The sequence below is a fragment of the Canis aureus genome, chromosome 9, assembly GCF_053574225.1.
Source record: "Canis aureus isolate CA01 chromosome 9, VMU_Caureus_v.1.0, whole genome shotgun sequence".
In the NCBI taxonomy this organism is placed as follows: domain Eukaryota; kingdom Metazoa; phylum Chordata; class Mammalia; order Carnivora; family Canidae; genus Canis; species Canis aureus.
In genome coordinates, this window is record NC_135619.1 from 39,977,412 (window position 1) to 39,997,403 (window position 19,992).

The following is a 19,992-nucleotide window of genomic DNA, read 5'->3' on the forward strand; positions in this document are numbered from 1 at the left end:
TAACATTAAGATCAGCCTTTAACTATATATCTTTATGGGTCTCCTGACCAGTTAAAACGAAGTGCTTTGTCCATCAGTTGTTAACAGAGTTTAGTGCTATGTCATATAGACCATTGTTTTTACACATCAATATAAGTGAACCCACTACAGATATCCACAATAATGTATCCATAATGTACAACTCAAAGCTAGATTGTAACAATGTAATAAGGCAAACGTGAGAAGTAAAATAATCTCTTGTCAAGTGGAGATAGAAGTGCAATGATGCTTTGAACTCAAAATACATTCTCTCCCGGTTAAAAGGCTGACAGCTTTGAAATACATACTTTCAAATCCAAAGAGTGATTACGTTTTTTATTCAGTGGATTGCAAGGTCAGGGTAGCAGACAGACAATACAGGCCGCCACCATACCCAGTTCAGCCTCCCTGCCCCAGACTGGGTGGTGGTGGGTTTGGAGAATATTTCCTCTTTTCAATCAACACAGTGAGTTACAGGCAGTGAGTCTCAAACTAAGGGTTGTCTTCCCTCTCCCCCCCCCCCCCCCCCCCCCCCGTCTAAAGATTATTCTTGACCCTTTTCCAAACAATGAGGAGGTAAAATGGAAGTCCACCTAAAGCCATTTCCTCCTCTTCCCCTGAAATTCTGGTTTATGCGCTTTTATTAAATAAAGCCACTTTCACCTATTTGTAAATGCTAAAATCATTTCGGATTTTAAGATTTCCCTGCTGCCTTAACTACTTCCCTTGAGAAGTTTACAGCATGAGGAGTTTGTTTGCTTTCCATGTTTTAATTTGCATTTACTCAGTAACCAAACTTCATCACCGAGAAACTTGGTGGACAAGGCGAGTACCCTTGTGTTCCACGGCAAAGAGGCCGGTCGGTGACACGGCCCGGGGTCGCAGAACCGGGCAAGAAAACCCCCACCGTGAACACATCTAAGCAAAGAGTCGACAGCGTTTGCTGCCACGACGCAAAAAGTCTGCTTTGTTGGGCTGGACGTGTGTGTGCAGAGCTGGCGGCAACCCTGCACGACGCCGCCACGGGGAAGAGAGAGCGCGAGCGAGCGGGAGACTCGCTGCCCCGGGAAAAGGAAATGTGATGCAGTCTTGAGACCCAAAACCCGAAATCCCTTCTCAGCAGCGCCTCCCAAAGCCAGCCGCCGCTTTCCCTGGAAGTAGGCAGAGCGTCCCCAACCCAGGTTGGCCGCACCCCAGCTCCTTTCTCTTTCCACCGCAGCTGCACACAGACGAGCACGTGAGCGCGGCGGCGCGTCCCAGCTGTGCCTCAGCTGACCAGCTCCTGATTGGCTGAGACAGGCGTGGGCTGGGGTGGGACTGGCCGCCTGCGCCGCTCGCCATTGGCTGTCGGGGAACCCGCCTCCCCCTCAGGTGAGGCGGGCTTGCGTGAGCGCGAGCCGGGCTCCGCGGGCGGGCGCGCCCCCGACACACTCTCCTCCCCCTGCCCCCCCCCGCGCGCGCCCCCGCGCGCGCCTCCGCCCTTGCCCGCCCCCTGCCGCTGCCTCAGCTCCTCAGTGCACAGAGCCGCCTCGTCTGAGGGGACGCGAGGATCGGCCTGGTCGCCGCCGCTTGGGCCAGCGCGTCGGCTCGGGCCTTGACAAGCCGCCCGAGGGGAGGCTCTCCGGAGCCTAGAGCTGGACCCTAGCGATCGCCGCCCGCCCTTCCTGCCCGCGTTCTGCGAGGGGTTTCCCGCCTTGCACCTCCCACCTCGGGACGTGCCTCCGCTCCCCTCGTCGCGTGCGGAGGGAGCCAGCGCTTAGGCCGGAGCGAGCCTGGGGGGGCTACCGGCCGGGAAGGCTTCGCGGGGACCGATTCGCCATGGAGGGCGCCGGCGGCGCGAACGACAAGAAAAAGTAAGCCCATTTCCTCCGCCCGCCGCGTTCTCCGCAGGCGCCCGCGTCCGCCCGCCCGCCCGCCCGCCCGCCACCGGGGGCTCGCGGGCCGGCTCGGCGTTCCGGGTGTGTGTGTGGGGGGGGGGCGCCTTTTTGTTTCTGCCTCTTCTCCCCTCCCCTCTCTCCCCCAGCCTCGCCGGCCGGGCTCCCCCGCTGCCCACGTCGCCATCTTGTCGTGGGGGGTGGGAGACGCATCGAAAGTGCTTTCAGGGTCCGGGGGCTGAGCCCCGCTAGCCGTGGCCTCCCGGCGCCTGGGCCTCACGCCGCCGTCCTGCCGGCCCGCCTCGAACCCCCATCCGGGCGGACTTCCCCTGGCCCGAGAGCCCCGGGAGGAGAGACGAGCCGCGGCTCCGTCGCCGCCGCCGCTTGCACCCGAGCTTCCGCTCCTTCTCGCCCCCATTCTCTCCGGTTCCATTGAGAGCTCGGCCCCGGGGCGGCCCGCGCACGCCGGCCCCCGGCTTCCCAGGGGGGCCCGCGGCCCTGGGGCTCCGACCGAGGGGCTCGCCTGCTCGGACGCGGGCTCGCGTGAGGTGGACCAGCCGCGGCGGGGGGCTTGGCCTTTGTCGCCGCGGCCCGAAGATGCTAACTTTTACTTCGCACGTGCGGGTTTTGTTTTGTTTTGTTTTGTTTTGTTTTGTTTTAATCGCCTTGAAAAACTCGTCCGGGCCGAGAGAGTTAACGGGAATTTGGAGAAAGGGTTTAAACATACTAAAGGAGAACCTCGGAATGGGGTACTTGGCGTTTATATCAGCTGTCAAGAGAGTTCAGACGTTATAAATTAATATGTGCCTCATTCATTCCCGAAAGCGTCTTAGTGGAAAATGTAGCGGCTGGCTGAATTTAGGCAAACAATATTAATGAGATTGGGGGGCGGTGGGGGTGGGGAAGAAATGTGTGTGACCGCAGCAAATGAAACGTAGCATCCAAATTTTTAGAACCGTCTCCCTTTCATGAAGCTGAAGTATGTTAAAGGCAGACCTAGTTATACCTGACGTAAATGATCATCCTGTTAGAACTTAATGCAAGTTTTTAATGCACCTTAAAGTTTGAGTCTGAGTGGTACATTGTAGGATAAAGGATTGTAAATGGAACCAGTGGGATCAAGAGTGATCCACCACCACCCCCTCCCCCGCCGGCACAATTTGGTACACTTTTGGTATTTTAACCTTTGTGGAAAACATTTTAAGGAATTGGAGGTTTGTAATAAAGAGTTGTGGTTAGTACCCTGGTTTGACTCCTTAAAAGTCGTTTTGCTCTTCTAGGGGAGATTAAACTTCCCTAATCAGTGTCAGCGCAAGATAGGCTTGTTTGTGTTGTTGCTATTTCGTGGGTACATTTTGGTCCTCCTTTGGTGGAATGATAAAGTCTCAGTTTGTGTACACCAGAGAAAGTTCTTATAAAATTCAAAAAGTGAGTGAACAGGACTAGACTTAATTCCAAGAGTTGACAGGAATTAATTGCAATCAATTTTGCAGAAGTGGTTACAGTGCTTTTGATGAAATGATGAGGCTGCTAGATTATAAACATAAAGCAGATTATCTCCGTGTAGTGTCAATTTTCAGTCCTTATTATATGCTGAATCATACTTAATATTGTGCATCAAGTTATGCGCCAATCGCTTCCTTTTTTCATGTGCAATATTCTGTTCATTTCTCCTTTGCACTTCATCAGCTGGGATATCACAAGCAGCATTAATAAAAGTGAATTAATTAGTTACTGTGCATCACCCCCAATTCTAAACTCATTCTTAGATTTTGTTCAGTCCCATCTGTTACTTTCAAAATACTCTCATTTGAAAATTTAGCAAATTTGGATCAGTTTGAGTCATATTTCTTAATATAGAGGTTCTTATAAGTTAAAATTAAGTTAAACACTTAGTAAACAGCCACTCAGCTTTTAGATGGTATTTGTTAAAGGTGTCTGGTTTTTATCATTTTCTAACTAATACTTTTAAACTTTTTGAAAGAATAGCTGAGACATTAAGGAGCAAGATTTTCTCCTTACAGTTTTTCCATTTTAAATGTGCTCTAGAGCCCAGGTTGGGGAGACATATTTGTCTTCCTTAAAGAAGGTCTAGGAAACTCAAAAACTGAAGCATTGTAAGATATCAGAACAGAGGATGGATATGGTTATAATGAGTTTAACAGGGAATTTCACGTTGATTCCTTAGCAGTAGGTAGGGGCTGGACTTAATAGCACATTAATACCGATTTTTAGATTTCAAAGGACTGTCAAGACGTTCATTGTTCTCTTACAGGTTTCAGGCCAGACTCCTTCAGTATCCAAAACCGGTTATTGGATCATTAAAGTAAAATTTCTAAGCAAGGACATCTCTTAACATCTTTAACTTTTGGTTATTAAAAGTCAAGAAACTTTAATTTGTTAGTAAGCCTTTTTTTTTTTCTTGTTACAATTATACTTTGACTTTTCCCCCCTTTTTTTGAAGAAGAACAAGCCTGGTAGCTGAGGCATAGGATCTGGACCCAGACATCCCTTAGTAAAGAGCCCATTTCTTTCACTTGTTATCTTTGTAAGCTTGGGCAACTTACTGAATGCTTCTGAGCCTATTTCTTCCTTTTGAAATGATGATAATCATAGCAACTATCTCAGTGGTTATTGTGAAGATTAAATGAGGTAATGTTCACTGTCTGGGTTAGGGATCTTGAGAACAGCATCCTTGAAAATAGCCATTACCTGTTCAAGTTCTAGTTTTAACTTTCACAGCACTTACAAACTTTTTTTTTTTGCAAGTGTTTCCAAATATTTCTTGTATTAGTTCTTCTTTCCCACCTTCATGCATCTTTTCTAAATCTCCTAAAAATAAAATACTAACATGGGATTCAGATTTAAAGGGGATTCTTTTCCAGTTAAAACAGTACATCCCTGGGTTATCCCTGAGTTATCCTGCCATCTAGCATCAAGTATTCTTCTGGAGCATATGTTCTTCTGTCTACTCTAGGTCCCCCGTCTTCACAATTTCTTCCCCACCCCAATTCCTGTTTCCTCCCCTAATAGACCACTTGAATTTACTCTGGATTTCAGAGACTAGAGTCATAAGCACATACACCACGCTTAAAGTTCATATCAGAAAGGTATGTGCAACACACTGCAGACTTAGGAGTGGCAGTAACTTAAAACGTTTTTTGTCTTGACATAACAGTTTAGACAATTTTATAGATATTTATCTTTGCTAAACATGGTGGGTTAATAAAATACTCCCAGTAAAGTATGTGAACCTACACGATAGAAAAAGTGTCCTTTGCTTTTGAATTTCTCCAGTTAAGACTGTTGGTTTCTCTCTCAAGGTTTCTCTCTCAGAGGCTTCACACTATGTTAGTCCAATTTTTGAGTCTTGATTTATATGAAATCTATGTGCATGCACTCTTTTACCTGTACTGTGATAATTCATTCCTGTGGGCCACTACAAAGCATTTTGTGCAGTGTGGGGATTGTCCAGTCTTTCCACCTGATGATTTCCATTGTCTGTGTGGGCTCAAAGTTAAGATTTTGTGGTTATATTCTATTGTTGTATGTTAAGAATGGTGTGTAGGAGGCTGAGGGAGATTAGTCTTTCTAGTCGTGTTTTCTGAACAACTCCTAACAGTTGATTATGTTTGGTGGTGGAAAAAAAACCGTTACCATATGTGGATGTTAAAGATTTGGTTAGATTACTATTTGCTCTTAGATGTATCCTCTTAAAATATAATTTTTAAAATTTAGATACTTCCTAAAATACTATATTCTTACCTAAGATTAACAGAAATGTTTCTAAAGTAGGAGAAAATAATCTAAATTAAATGTGTTGTTGGATTCATTTCCTATTAAGAAATTGATTTTAATTCATAAGAACATTCTTTTTTTATCTTGTTTCTTTGTTTCTTTTCTTTAATGATGGAACTAATTATTCAGTTTGTGGATTTTAGCCAGCCTTCTGCTACTTGTGGTGTATGTGTTATGTATGGTTTTCTGCTTAACTACAGAGCTAGAAAATAATTGAAGCTAAGATAAATCAGTCATGTTGCTCGGTATTTTTGATAAAAGTTTGGCAAGTATTTTTGAAACAACTGGATCTTGGAATTTTAAGAATAATTTTATCTCTATTTCTTGGAGTATCAAGAATAAACTTTGTTGGGGCGCCTGGGTGGCTCAGTCATTTGAGCATCAGGCTATTGATTTCAGTTTAGGTCATGATATCAGGGCCCTCCCTGAGATTGAGCCCATCAGCTCTCCACTGGAGGCAAGTCCACTTGAGATTCTCTGTCCCTCCCCCTGCGCATGCACGTACTCTCTCACAGATAAATGAAATCTTTTAAAAAATTAAATATTCTGTATATGTATTGAGTTTTATATTAAAATTCATGTTTTTGCAATAAAAACTATCAAACCCATATCATTTGACAGAAATTACCCTTTCAGAAAAATGGAAAACATAAAATCTAAATTTATTAAAAGTAAATTTAATTTTCTTCTTGACTTGTTTTTCCATAGCTTTTGAAGTGATTGTTTTTTTTTTAATTGTGGTTTAAAAAAAACCCCATATAATGTAAAAATTCCCATCTTAAGCATTTATAGGTGTATAGTTCAAGAAAGTTAAGTGTATTCACATTGCTGTGTAACTAGAATTTTTTTACATTGTAAAACTGAAATCATAACCATTAAGTCTCCCTGTTTCCCCTTCCTTGTTCCTGTCAACCATCATTCTGTTTCTGTGAATTTGACTATTAAATACCTTATAAACTTGGAATCATACAGTTTTGTCTTTTGTGACTGATTTATTTCACTTAGCATAATGTCCTTAAGATTTATCCACGTTGTAGGCATGTGTGAAAATTTCTTTTTTTAATGCTGACTAATGTATACCATATTTTGCTCGTCCATTCATCTTTCAGTGGACACTTTGGTTGCTTCCACCTGTTGGCTATTGTGAATACTGCTGCTATGGATATGAGTGTACAAATATCCCTTTAAGATCTTATTTTCAATTCTTTTGGATATATCCCCAGAAGTATGTTGCTGGATCATATGGTAACTCTATTTTTGATTTTTTTTGAGGGACTGCCATACTGTTTTCCATAGCATCTATACCATTTTACATTTCCACCAATAGTGCACAGAGGTTCATATTACTCCATATCCTCCCCAACATTTGTTATTTTCTGTTTTTTTTTCTTTATGATAATAGCCATTTTCAAGGACATGTGGAAGAGGTTGTGCTTTTAAGAGTTTGCTTGTGTATAATAACCAACTTAAAGCTAACAACCAAGAACAGTTGCCAGGGAAGCTTTATCAGAAGTGAAGTTAAGCTGCTCTAAAATGAGAATTAAGTTGTTCTAGGGACTTAGAAAGATTTGATCTGCCAGTACATTTTCAGAAAAATACTTGATTAAAATGGTATATAACTGTTTTGTTGTTGATAAAGTCCTACTTAATTGGTAACTTATTTTAAAAGATTTTTAAAAATAATTGAAATGACTTATTTGCATAAGAAAACTGTCTCTAAGATGTTACCTTTTACTTCTGGTGACCTCAGCTGTCATTTATGAGTGTTCCTTCATTTTAAAATTTCATTTGGTTATAGTATTAAAGATGATTTCAAAGTATGATTTTCAAAATTTCTTGCTTTGCAAATGGGACAAAAATCTAGTAATGGAACATAACTTAACAGTGGTTCTTCACCTACTCGTGTTGAAAGTCACAATATATTTAGGCAAATTAAGTGTCTGCTACTTAATATTGCAATTTTCACTCATTAATGACCATTGCCTGTGCTGCTTCTCTTTTCCTAATAGTTTGTGAGAATATGTTTTCCACTTGAAAAATACTATGGTAAAAATAAACATAAGGTTGAAAGGCAGAAAGTTTTAAGTCTTTAAGAGTTGGGATGTATTGCTGTTATTATAGATCTTACAAATTAAGATGCTAACCACATTTCTCTAAAGTGGTCCGTTCCCCTTTGTCAGTTATAAAATAGAAATGTATTTCAGGGCAGCCCGGGTGGCTCAGCGGTTTAGCGCCGCCTTCAGCCCAGAGTGCGATCTTGGAGACCCGGGATCGAGTCCCACATCAGGCTCCCTGCCTGGAGCCTGCTTCTCCGTCTGCCTGTCTCTCTCTCTCTCTATGAATAAATAAATAAAATCTTTAAAAAAAAGAAAAAGAAGGAAACATATTTCAATGGGCAAGATCACAAATAGGCCAAATTTGAAACTTGTGATGTAAAAGAGAATGCTTACACACATTGAGTTCTTAGTAAGTATCTAAATGAGCAAATGAAACAAAGAATGATCGAAAGAACAAAGAGAAAGAAGCGGGGAAAGATTTTAAGATTTTTAGGTATTTTTTAGGTATTGTCCTATCTTCTATGCCCTGTTTTTATTTATTTTTTATTTTTTTGAGATTTTATTCATCAGAGACACACAGAGAGGCAGAGACATAAGCAGAGAGAGAAACAGGCTCTCTGCAGGGAGCCAGATGTGGGACTCAATCCCTGGACCCAGGATCAGGACCTGAGCCTAAGGCAGGTGCCCAACCACTGAGCCACCCAGGCATCCCTATATCCTGTTATTAATAGGAATTTTTCTTATGCTTGGAAGTGTCTTATGCTACTTTAGAACTTTCTTGAATCTTGAATTTTATTTTTTTTTTTGTCATTTCAAAAATATAGTATCTATTAGAACCAGGCTAGAAAAATATTTTGTTAATAATAAATACAGCTATGTCACATGTACTTGGCCTTGTAAGTAACTAGTACCTTATTTTAAGGTATATTAAAAGTTAGTGCCCAACAATTCTATATATTTAGAGCACTGAGAAAAAAAAGTTCTAAAAGAGGAATATGTGTATGGCTGCCGAAAATTAGCTAGGTGAGAGTATGGGAAGTATCTTTACCTGGTTTCATCTTTAGCAAACATTTAAGTCTGTTGTAAACTTCCAGAAAGTTTGGACCAGTTTCCAGAAAGTTTGGACCAGTTTATACTCTCCAGCAGTGTTGGAGAGTGCCACTTTATTGTACTTCATCATCCTTAAAGTTTGTTTTTAATACGAAATATTTGGAGTTTGTAGGTGTATTGGGATTCTTTTTATTGCAGCGATGAAACACAACTCAAGTTAGTTAAGGGGGAAAGGCAGTTACTGGCTTCCACAATATAGTTTTGGTTGAAAGAACAGTTAAATCCAGAGTCTCAAGTGGTGTCCTCATGCTGTAATTCCTGACTTTCTCTTGAATATTACTTGGTTTATATGCCTTTGTTCTCTTTCATGTTAGCCTCATTCCGCCACTGACAGGCTATCTGTATGAAATGAAAGATGGCACCTAGCATTCCCATGCCTGCGTTCATACAGTTTGTATTAAAAAATGAAAAGAAACCCCCTCTCCTTTCTAGTATCCATATAACAGTCTCCTGGATGAATGCCAATTTGCCCTGCTTGGACTATTCATTTTTAACTGTGTCAGTGGGGTTCCCTGATTACATGAGTAAATGTCTTACTGTAAAGTATTTGTATTGATGTAGATTATTAATTATCTCCTTATCTAAGGTTCTTGATCATTGCTCATATTGTAATGAATGAGTTATAGGTTTTTGTTGAAAATTCTCTAAATTCATATTCTACAGTGGGCTTTTTAAATTTTTTTTATACCAATCATAACTGTTATGCAGCTATCCAAACTTTGCCTTTTGGAAAGCTTAGAGTCTCTTCTACTGTGGTTTAGGGTTTTCATTGCATTTTCTTAAGAAAGGAAGAGATAATAATGACTAATGGCTGAGAATTTAGGCTCTAGAGGTTGGCTGCTTGCTTTGCCACTTACTAGCTATGTGATCTCGTACAAGTCGCTTTATCTCTCTTGGTCTCACTTGCTCTGTAAGTTAGGATGATAGGAATATTTACCTTATTCTTAATTTTTTTTTTTTAAATTTATTCATGAGAGACACAGAGAGGGGGAGGGGGAGCACAGACACAGGCAGAGGAGCCTGACGTGGGTCCCGATCCCGGGTCTCCAGGACCACACCCTCGGCTGAAGATGGCGCTAAACCGCTGAGCCACCTGGGCTGCCCAATTTACTTTATTCTTAATACTGTTGTTAGGATAAAGAGAGATTAATCCTTGTGAAGCACTCAGAAGAGGTCTTGGCACAAAATAAGGACTTAATAAACTAGAAACTATCATTAGATTCATGTTATAATAATTATTAAGTTTTTTTTAAAGATTTTATTTATTTATTCATGAGAATATACAGAGAGAAGAGAGAGAGGCAGAGACACAAGCAGAGGGAGAAGCAGGCTCCACTCAGGGAACCTGACGTGGGACTTGATCCTGGGTCTCCCGGATCATGTTCTGGGCTGAAGGCAGCACTAAACCACTGAGCCACCCAGGCTGCCCAATTATTAAGTTTTTTAAAGAGTTCTCTTGCAGTCTCATTATTGAGAACCACTGTAGCCTTCTTTGGGACAGTCTTAACAAAGGATGATGTTAACTTGGGCCACACCATCAGTGAACCTATATAATAGTGGTAAAATATTAGAGCTGCTTTTCCTCTACATTGTTTTTTTCCCATGAATGTCTGGCTTTTGCAGATTAAATGAAGATACTTAGTTTAGGGTTTTGTTTTTTTTTTTTTTTTAATAGACATGGTGTTTTAAAATATCATTTTCCATAGTGATAATGATAAAGGAGAAAAATTCTGAAGTCTGTTTATTTGGCTGTTAGAGGATGGCAAATTAAGAAAGCCTACTTATTCATGCTCTTTTGGTGTTAGGAATTCATTAAATGTCTTGTAACCTGTTTGTAGAGGAGAGTTAGAATTTGCTTGCCTTTGCTATAACATAGCTAAAATATTTAAATGGGTTGTATGTGAAACCAGTAATCAAAGCTTTTGCTGTGAATGGTGTAAGGAGTGTTTTTCTTGGGTTACATGAACATGATTTATTTCAGTGATTCAAAAACTTGTTTCAACCCAAGACCATTCCTATAGCACCTAACCACTATGGCCTATAACAGATTATTGTCTATCCATTTATTCAGCAGATGTTTGTGCATCTAATTGGTGAAGCATATCACTGAATTGTGATGGCTCAGGCCACATTTGAGTATTTCATTTTTGGTTTTAATTGATACATTAATTATGTATTCCATCTTCTATTTTTCAGTATAATTTCAAGTTTGAGATTCTTGAAAAATACAGACTTTAAGTTTTGTTATTAATATCTGTCATCACAGTAGCATCCTCTATATTGTGTTTGCTAATTTAGCCAGTCTGCTTTGAGAATTTTCTTAGACACACAAAAGTACTCTCACAAAATAGTCTATTCATTTTTGGCAACTTTAAATGTTAGAAAGTTCTTTGTTCCTGTATTTCTTAACACTCACTAATGTTTAGATATCTTTTAGAGCACAGTTATCCCTGTGAACCTCTGAGATATGCCCACTAACATTCTGACTGTGCACATTAAAAAATGTAACTTCCTTTATTGATCATTTGGTACCAATTTGATCATAAATAAATGCAACCTCAAACACAGAAGGCTTGTAGCAAGACCTATATAGAGATCATTTAGATGATCCGGAATATGCTTTTTTTTTCTTTTTCTTATATTGCCACAAGAATGAGGTTTAAAAATTAATTTTTAAAGTTCACCTTCAACACTGCTTTAACTCTACTGAGCAAAACCTTTGCCATCTTTTAACTCCCATGTATTACTCTCTGCAGTTGAATAAATCATCTAATTTGCCTTCCATATGACATCCTTTTCAAATATGTGAAGGTAGTTATTTCAACATCCACAAATTTCTGTAATCTTTTGATTTAAAAATTATTGAGCACCTGATTTGTGAAAAGGCATGGGCTATATTAAATATGGGGGCTTCAGTCTCAGATGGAATCTGAGACCTATCAATCCTGTTACTTCCTTTTTATAGATAGGGAAACAGGATCAGAGGGTTAGTTGGGAAAATTTATTGGATTAACATTGAATAGGCTGGATTAGTGTAGGTGAAGGATCAAGACATTTGCTTAGGAGAGCTTCTCCTTTGTCATTGTTTCCAGAATCTTCATTATGGTCAGAGTTTAGATTTAGAGCTAAATGGGAAAACTCAGCATGTGATTTCTGTGTATATACCTTTATTCTCATACATGTCAATTTTTTTCTATTCTATAAATACTTATATATCTTCTGTTATATATATAAGCGAATAATTAAGGACACGTTCTTCGGAATACACACATCCACACGTGTAGTGTCGCTGACCTTCTTTAAGTTCCTGTTTCAGTTCTACTATCAAAAAGCATATAAGGAAAAGCATTTACAGGCTGAGAGGGCAAAGGGAGAAGACTAAGACAGGTGATATGGGGAAAGCCATTAACACAGCTGTTATTTGTAGACAGTGATTCTCAACCCCTTTTATGTTTGTGGCATTCATAAAGAGATTTAAGGTTGATATTTTTAAAATCGTTGCAAAGATTTGAAAAAAAATAGTTACTACATTATTCATTTGGTCATCTTTGAAGCCCAATTATCCTCTTCTATTTTACTAAGCACAAACTTTATTACTTGCTAATCATTGAGTTGTACCTCTTCTTATTCCCAGCATTCGTTCTATATAGTATCACCCATCCCATTCAGTGAAGTATTCTGACAAACATACTTGTCATAGTATGTGTATGTAGTTGCTAAAATAAATTTTTCTTTTTCAGAATTTGCTGGCTAACATGTTAAATCTCTGCTGTAAGATCTGCTAATGGTTCTCAAACTTCTGTGGCTTAAGAATCACCTGGGTATTTAGTTAATATAATGATTTCCATGTATCCACCCTCAAGAGATTCTGACTTGGTAATTTTGGAATGAGACTCAGGAATTTGTAAACTTTACTAGTAATCATAGGTGAAACACAAACCTTGAATTGCTACGAATGCTAATCAGAATCATCTGGGAAATTGTTTTTTAAAGAGACATGTCAAATCTACAGTTTGAATTTCCAGGGTTGGGATTTAGGCACAAATATCTGGGAAAAAAGTTTCATTGGTGATTGTGATGTATACCGTAGGTCAACCAGTGACTAATCCAGTCAAACTACTTAGTGTATTTTGTAGTTTTTGAGTTCCTAAGTATGTGGCAATGTTAATGTCTAAGAGGTTGGATAAGTTTCCCATATATATAAGGCACTTGGGCAGATTTAAGTTTTTTAACTCTTTTTGGGTGTTGAACAATCCTTTACTTTTCTGGGTTTTCTTTTTCTTTTTTTTTTTTTTTTTCTGTGTTTTTTTGAAAGACACATGAAGTATTTTTTTACAGTAGAGGGGCTCAGAGTGTTCTCCAGCCCAGGATCATTGGTACTTACCTAACTTGGTAGACATAGAGATTCTCAGGCCCCATCCAGTCCTTCTGAGTCAGAAACTCTGGGTAAGACCCAGTAATCTGTTTTTGCAGAGAACCTCCCTCCACCTTAGGCTAATAGCCTCACATACGCATTTTTGGTTTTATTTATCTAGTACTTTATATGCATTAGAGGATCAAAGATTTTTTTGAGAGGATCAATACCAATTCTGAACCAGGAGAGAGTTGATTTAAATCACTAGGAGTAATCTAAAAACAAAAGCATATTCTTTTTACAGATAAAACTTTAATACACAATATTGTCAACAAATGTAAATCTGTTAGCTAATAAGTTTACTTAGAGTATAAATAGAACATTTTCACATTAATACTACCTCAGATGTGATACAGATTTTATTTTCAGAATGTACCCTGAATTTAAAACAGTGATTCTTTTCTTCCCTGTTTATTTTACCGCAGCCTTAGAAAATTGAGTATTGAAGCATTTCAGGAGGTTATTGGGAGGAGAATAATACATCTTTTCTCCGATTGTGGATATTTACAGGATATTGCCAAGCTAGTAAGACAGTAAACACCTAAACCAAGAAATTGAAGTTGCTTTCAAAAATAAAAAAGTGTATAATAGTGTCAGTTCACTGAATTTTTCTTACAGTATAAAATATTCTGTGGTCCTGCTATCTTGAAACTGCTGTTAATATTTGTAAACTTTGCTAACTGTATACTTTTGTATATTTCTGATTTTATATATGCGTTTATAAGTTATATGTCCATATGTATGTATATGTGTACATACACACATTTATTTACATATGTACACGTGTATTACAGAAATGAATTCATACTGAAATTTAGTTGTATAACCTCTTTTCACATAATACTATATTGTAACATCTTCTGTAAGCATAGATTAATTTTCTTAGACTTTGCCTTGTCTCTTAGGTTTGTTATTTGATTTTATGGAAAGATTATTCCTAGGGCATATGTTGTCAGGGATTGATTCTAGTAATTACTATTGAATAAAGACAAGAAACATAAAGATATATTTGTCCTAGAATGTAAGCTCCATGGGAATAATAACATGGTCTGTTTTGTTTATTACCCTATGCTAAGAACAGTGTCTGGCTCATTGGAGATCACTAAGAAATGCTTGTTGAATAAATAAATGACATCCTCTAATATGAATATCCTAAAGGTTCACTTTTTTATTGATTAGAACTCAGAAGACATTTTCCTGAATAAAATAATTATAAAGAATAACTAGCTATCCTCTCCTCAAAATGTAATTTACATTTAATTTGAAATGTCAAATTTTTGCTGTTTTTTCCATCAAGTTGGGATATAATTTTTATTAAACATTATCTGTTTGATCTATTCTGGTTTTGCAGCAATTACCAGGTAGAAAATAAATCCTATTAATCATAAGAATACTCTAAATAATAAATATACTTGTGTAAGGGTAACCTCCCCTTGAAATAAGTCAATAGGATTAGATCAACCTAATAAAAGCTTTCATGTCTTAGGATGAAAATTACAACACTTTTTTGAAAAAGACTGTAGAAAACAGAGTCAAGTCTTCTCTTTCCAGCTGGGCTAGGAAGACATAATTGTAAAGGTGTTGACTTAATTGGTTAACAGCATTACCTACAACTCATGCATTTTCCTGACCACATTAGCTTAGGACAAAATAGTAGAAGACATTAGAGTATAGATCAGTGTGATAAGGGAAAATAATTTTAAGCCTTTCACTTCTTTTCAATACATTGGTGTTCTAGTTTCTTTGTTTTTTTCCCTATGCCTCCAGATCTCTCTTCTGGCAAAATGACCTGCTCTCCATGGTTATTGTATTGATGCTATTCACTGTTGTACTACTTGGTGGTTTTTTTTTTATTTTTGTTTTTTAATCAATAGCTTTTTTCTAACTTAGGTCTAGTATGCTTACTAGATGCTTATGAAATACTTACTTGCATTTGAAAATGCATATCCGAAAAAAACAAAAACAAAAACAAAAAAAATGCATATCCGGATAATCACAGTAAATCCAAATAGTATGCCTTGTTCATAGTACATATTATTATGCTGTTCAGTTATGATCGCAATATGTAGTATCACAGGAGCATTGAAGCACAAATTCAGGGATCCTAAAAATATCGAAGGGGGGCAGTCAACCTTCAATGGGCTTAAGTCAAAGTCAAATAGAAGATTAGGGCCAAATACTAAAGCCAAGTAGAACTTACGCACATTTCTATTAAGAATACAAAGATGAGGGACACCTGGGTGGCTCAACGGTTGAGCATCTGCCTTCAGCTCAGGTCGTGATCCCGTGGTCCTGGGATTGAGTCCCACATTGGGCTCCCTGCATGTAGCCTGCTTGTCCCTCGGTCTCTGCCTTTCTCTGTGTCATGAATGAATGAATGAATGAAATCTTTAAAAAACAAAAAGAATATAAAGATGAAGGGTGCCTGGATCGCTCAGTTGATTAAGCGTCTGCCTTGGGCTCAGGTCGTAATCTCCCTCTGCCTTTCTCCTCCACTCGTGGTGGCTTGCTCTCTTTCTCTCAAATGAATAAATAAAATCTTTTTTTTTTAATTAAAAAAAATATGAAGATGAATGAGGAGGTTTCCTGCCTCCAAGAAGCTGTAAGGATTATAGAGAAAGAGAAATATGGTCGACCCTTGAACAATGCAGGTAGTTAGGGATGCTGACTCCCTGCACAGCTGAAAATCCACATATAACTTTTGACTCCCACAAAATGTAACTATAAAGTGTCCTCCTCAAAAAACTTGATAGCCTGCTGTTGACTGGAAGCCTTACCAATTACTATTAACACATATATTATGTATGTTTTACTGTATTCTTAAAACTTAGAGAAAAGAAAATTTAAGAAAATCTAAATAACATTTACAGTACTGTATTGTATTTATTAAAAAATTCTATGTAAAAGTGGACCTACACATTTCAAATCTGTTGTTCCAAGGTCGTCTGTATGTAGCAGAATAATAAGAATGGTGAAATCTAGGGGAGAGTAGCAGTTGTGGAAGACAGAAGAGAAACAAAGTAATGCTGGAGTTGAATCTTGAAAGTTTTTTTTTTTTTTTAATTTTTTATTTATTTATGATAGGCACACAGTGAGAGAGAGAGAGAGAGGCAGAGACACAGGCAGAGGGAGAAGTAGGCTCCATGCACCGGAAGCCCGACGTGGGATTCGATTCCGGGTCTCCAGGATCGCGCCCTGGGCCAAAGGCAGGCGCCAAACCGCTGCGCCACCCAGGGATCCCTTGAAAGTTTTTTATGTACATTTAGCAAGCCACTTTTTGAGAAGAATACCTGGGGCAGAGAGAGACTGAGCCAGAAAGAATGAAATATTATGCTTGTGAGTAACCGCAACGTGGCCAAAGAATGTAGAAAATAATGAAGATGAAGAGATGGAGAGGGAACTAGCTCTAAGAGAGGGTTTCCTTAGAAAATAGATTTAGTCCTGTGTACATTTGATGGGATTTTAAGCAGGGCATAATATCCAATTTCTTATTTTGGAATAATGATTGTGGTAGTAATTTGAGGGCAAAATTAAAGCAGAGTAATAGTGAAGTAGTTGAATCAGTGGTTCCCAAATCTCACTGTATATATCGTGTGCATCTTGGGAGTTTTTAAAAACCCAGAATTTTGGGCTGGGCTGAATCTACTGAATCAGAATTTACAAAGACAGCCCAGAAGTTTGAAATGTTGAATGTCCTTAAGTAATTATGATGCGCTTAGAACAGCATTTCAAAACAGGGCATTAGGAAACTATTTCTACAATAGACTAGGTGGGAGGCTGTCTAAGTTCCATGAGGACTGTTCTGTGTATCACTATGTTCTTGTAACTGGCAGTTTTTAAAATTAAATATTTATTTAATGGATATTTCTTGAATTAAGGAAGTTGGTTATTCTGAGGTTTAGGAAGGCGACTTCCCATCTTATGTTTTCGTTCTCTATATAGAGTTATAATTAAGTGAGCTAATATGTGAAAGTATTTAACACAGAGCCTGACACATACTAAGTGCTCAATAAATGTTAGAAGGGGAAAGTTCTCTTCATCTTTTCTCTTATGCTTTGTGTGATTGGGTATCTTGGCAATTGGCTTATGCCTAGCCAGGTCTGAAGTGAGTATGCAGATTGGTTTTACTTTGGGGATTCAGATGTTGAGCAAATAAAACACCAACAATAGTGAGCTAGGGGATGTTTGAATAGCTCCTCTGTAGAAATTAAAGACTGGTGGGAATATATGAGGTAGATTGAATTACTATCCAATGATTCTCTTTCCTTAATGGTTGGCAGTATCCATTAAAAGTTGTATTGCTTTGTAAAGCTGTTGGACAGTGGAGTCCAGAGCATCACCGCTGTAGGTGCTTTTGAATTAGACTCCAGGAGAGAGCCTGGCCATGAATTCCCCTGAATGGCTTAGAGTCAAGTCTGTAGCCAAAGTCTGTACCCCTCCTTTATGTCTTTAGAGATATGAAATAGACAAATTATGAACTTTATAATGCCTGGATATATGTATACTTAGTAATTACAATGAGTTTCTGAGAGGCAGCAGAGTCTACTGTTAACAGCATGGTTTCTAGAGTTAAATTGCTTGAGTTTGAATACAGGCTCTACCATTTATTTAACTCTGTAAACTTGGGTAAGTTATTTAACCAGATTCCTTATCTGTAACACAGTGATGATAATAAAAAGTAAGTTAATTAATGAGAAATGTTTAAAATACCACTGTGTGTATAGCAAGCACCTTGGAGTTTGGATTTAAAGCTGCAGGCCAAAATGCCAACTGAAGAACATGGAAATTTCCTTTGGCCTGAAATTTTAAGGAGTGCAGGGCAGTTAAAAGTGTGAGATGTACAATTTTCATCTATCAGCTTGTCAAAAATTGAAAAGATAAAGAAGATCTGTGATATATACTACTGCAGAGTGCATGGGCAAATAGACACATTCATCAATTAGCAGAGATAAAAATGGGTACAGACCTTTTTGGAAAGGTAAATTTAAATGCCACATCCTTTAGATCATGGAATTTAACTTCAGAATGCCTGTCCTGTAGAAATACCGGCATAAGAAATGGAAAACAGCTTGTAACTTTAAGGCCAGAAAGAGTTTTTAAAGCAGTAAATAATAGAGTTGAGAAATTTCTTTAAAATGTATACATTAACTTTATTAGAAATAGGATGGATCAATTGTTAATACTTTGAATGATTGACTCTAACTTCAGTTCTTTGGGGGGGGGTAAGTATTTTATTTTATTTTATTTTATTTTATTTTATTTATTTATTTATTTATTTATTATTTATTTATTTATTTATTTATTTATTTGAGAGAGTGTGTGTGTGTGCTAGCAGGGGAGTTGCAGAGGGAGAGGGACAAGTGGACTCTGCACTGAGCACGGTACTCAATCCCACGACCCCAAGATCATGACCTGAGCTGAAATCAAGTGTTAGACATCTAACTGACTGAGCCACCCAGATGCTCCTAACTTCAGTTCTTAAAGTCACATGTATTTACAATCAGGAATGCTAACAGGCTTTTCTTGTGTAATTAGAAAACGCAGATGAATTAAAATATCTGCAATTTTGTGTTCTTGTTAATCGGAAGAATACTAAACATTCTCTGTAAAATGGCTACTGCTATTCAACTTTGTATACAAGGAAGCTTTGTGACAGTGGCTATAAATTTTTTTCCTAAATATATTTCCTATACAAAATGATTTCAAGATATAATTGTTAGCTTCTTGTCTAGTACTGTATGTTAAATAATAATAAAATAAGTGTGACACTAGAGTATCACAAAGCTATTTTGCTACTTATTAGTCCTAGAACATAGAAATGGGTAAGCAAACTGTTCAAAAGACAGAATTTTTACTGTACTCTTACCTGATTTCTACTATGATTAGCAGATGTGAAATAACACTTTCTGCGTATATGTCAGTGCAGAACTTTACTTGATCTGTACTTAATAAAAACAAAGATGGAATTGATACTTTAGAGAAATACAATGACCTTATTTACATGTGTAAAATCTGCCTGCTTTCTTCTGGTCTACAAAACTTTTGTGCAATCTAAGTAGTAAGTAAATAGTACAGGCTTCATCTCTGTGGGACTTAGATGCCGTGGTCTACCAGAAATTTCTTGTTCAATACTGTAATTCTGTGGGGAATGACCTATTAAAAAGAGCTTTCCTCTGAGTAGACAAGAAGCTGGGCAGTTCAGATGCTGAAATTCATTTGCACTTTGGAAGTTATAGCTTTAAGCTAAGCAATTTTTTTTGTATTTTTTTTTTTATTGGAGTTCAGTTTGCCAACATATAGCATAACACTCAGTGCTAAGCAATGTTTTAAAAGCTCCCATAGTAAAAAAAAAAAAAAAAAAAAAAACTCCCATAGTTACATGCAAAGAACATCAGATACATTTCTATATTAAATCTTTATTATAGGTCTCATGATTGCTTTATGTCTAGATAGATTATGTATTAGAGGATATTCTGATTTTCATCATCTTTTTCATCTAACTCAGGTTTGTCAACTCTTGAAATATCATATTCAGTGTGTATAATACAGTTGTTATTCACTTGTTATAAGCATAGTAGGAGCATGTGCTGTGAACCCTGCCTGTTTTTTTGTTTATTTGTTTGAGACTATTGCTTCTATGATTAAACTTTGCAGTTTTGCAGATAATTTGGAGGGAGGAGAGATTTGAGGTAGATACGCTTATTCTTAGGATACAAGGATT

General features: G+C 38.2%; 1 protein-coding gene across 1 annotated transcript in view; it reads left to right on the plus strand.

Moving 5' to 3' along the window:
- The first annotated feature begins 1,519 nt into the window (after positions 1 to 1,519).
- The window catches only part of HIF1A (hypoxia inducible factor 1 subunit alpha), a 42,729-nt gene continuing 24,256 nt past the window's right edge, over positions 1,520 to 19,992 (plus strand). Inside the window, exon 1 of the mRNA XM_077909544.1 lies at positions 1,520 to 1,871. Coding sequence (XP_077765670.1) covers positions 1,837 to 1,871 — 35 coding nt within the window. The 5' untranslated portion in view covers positions 1,520 to 1,836. The remainder of the gene's footprint in view (positions 1,872 to 19,992) is intronic.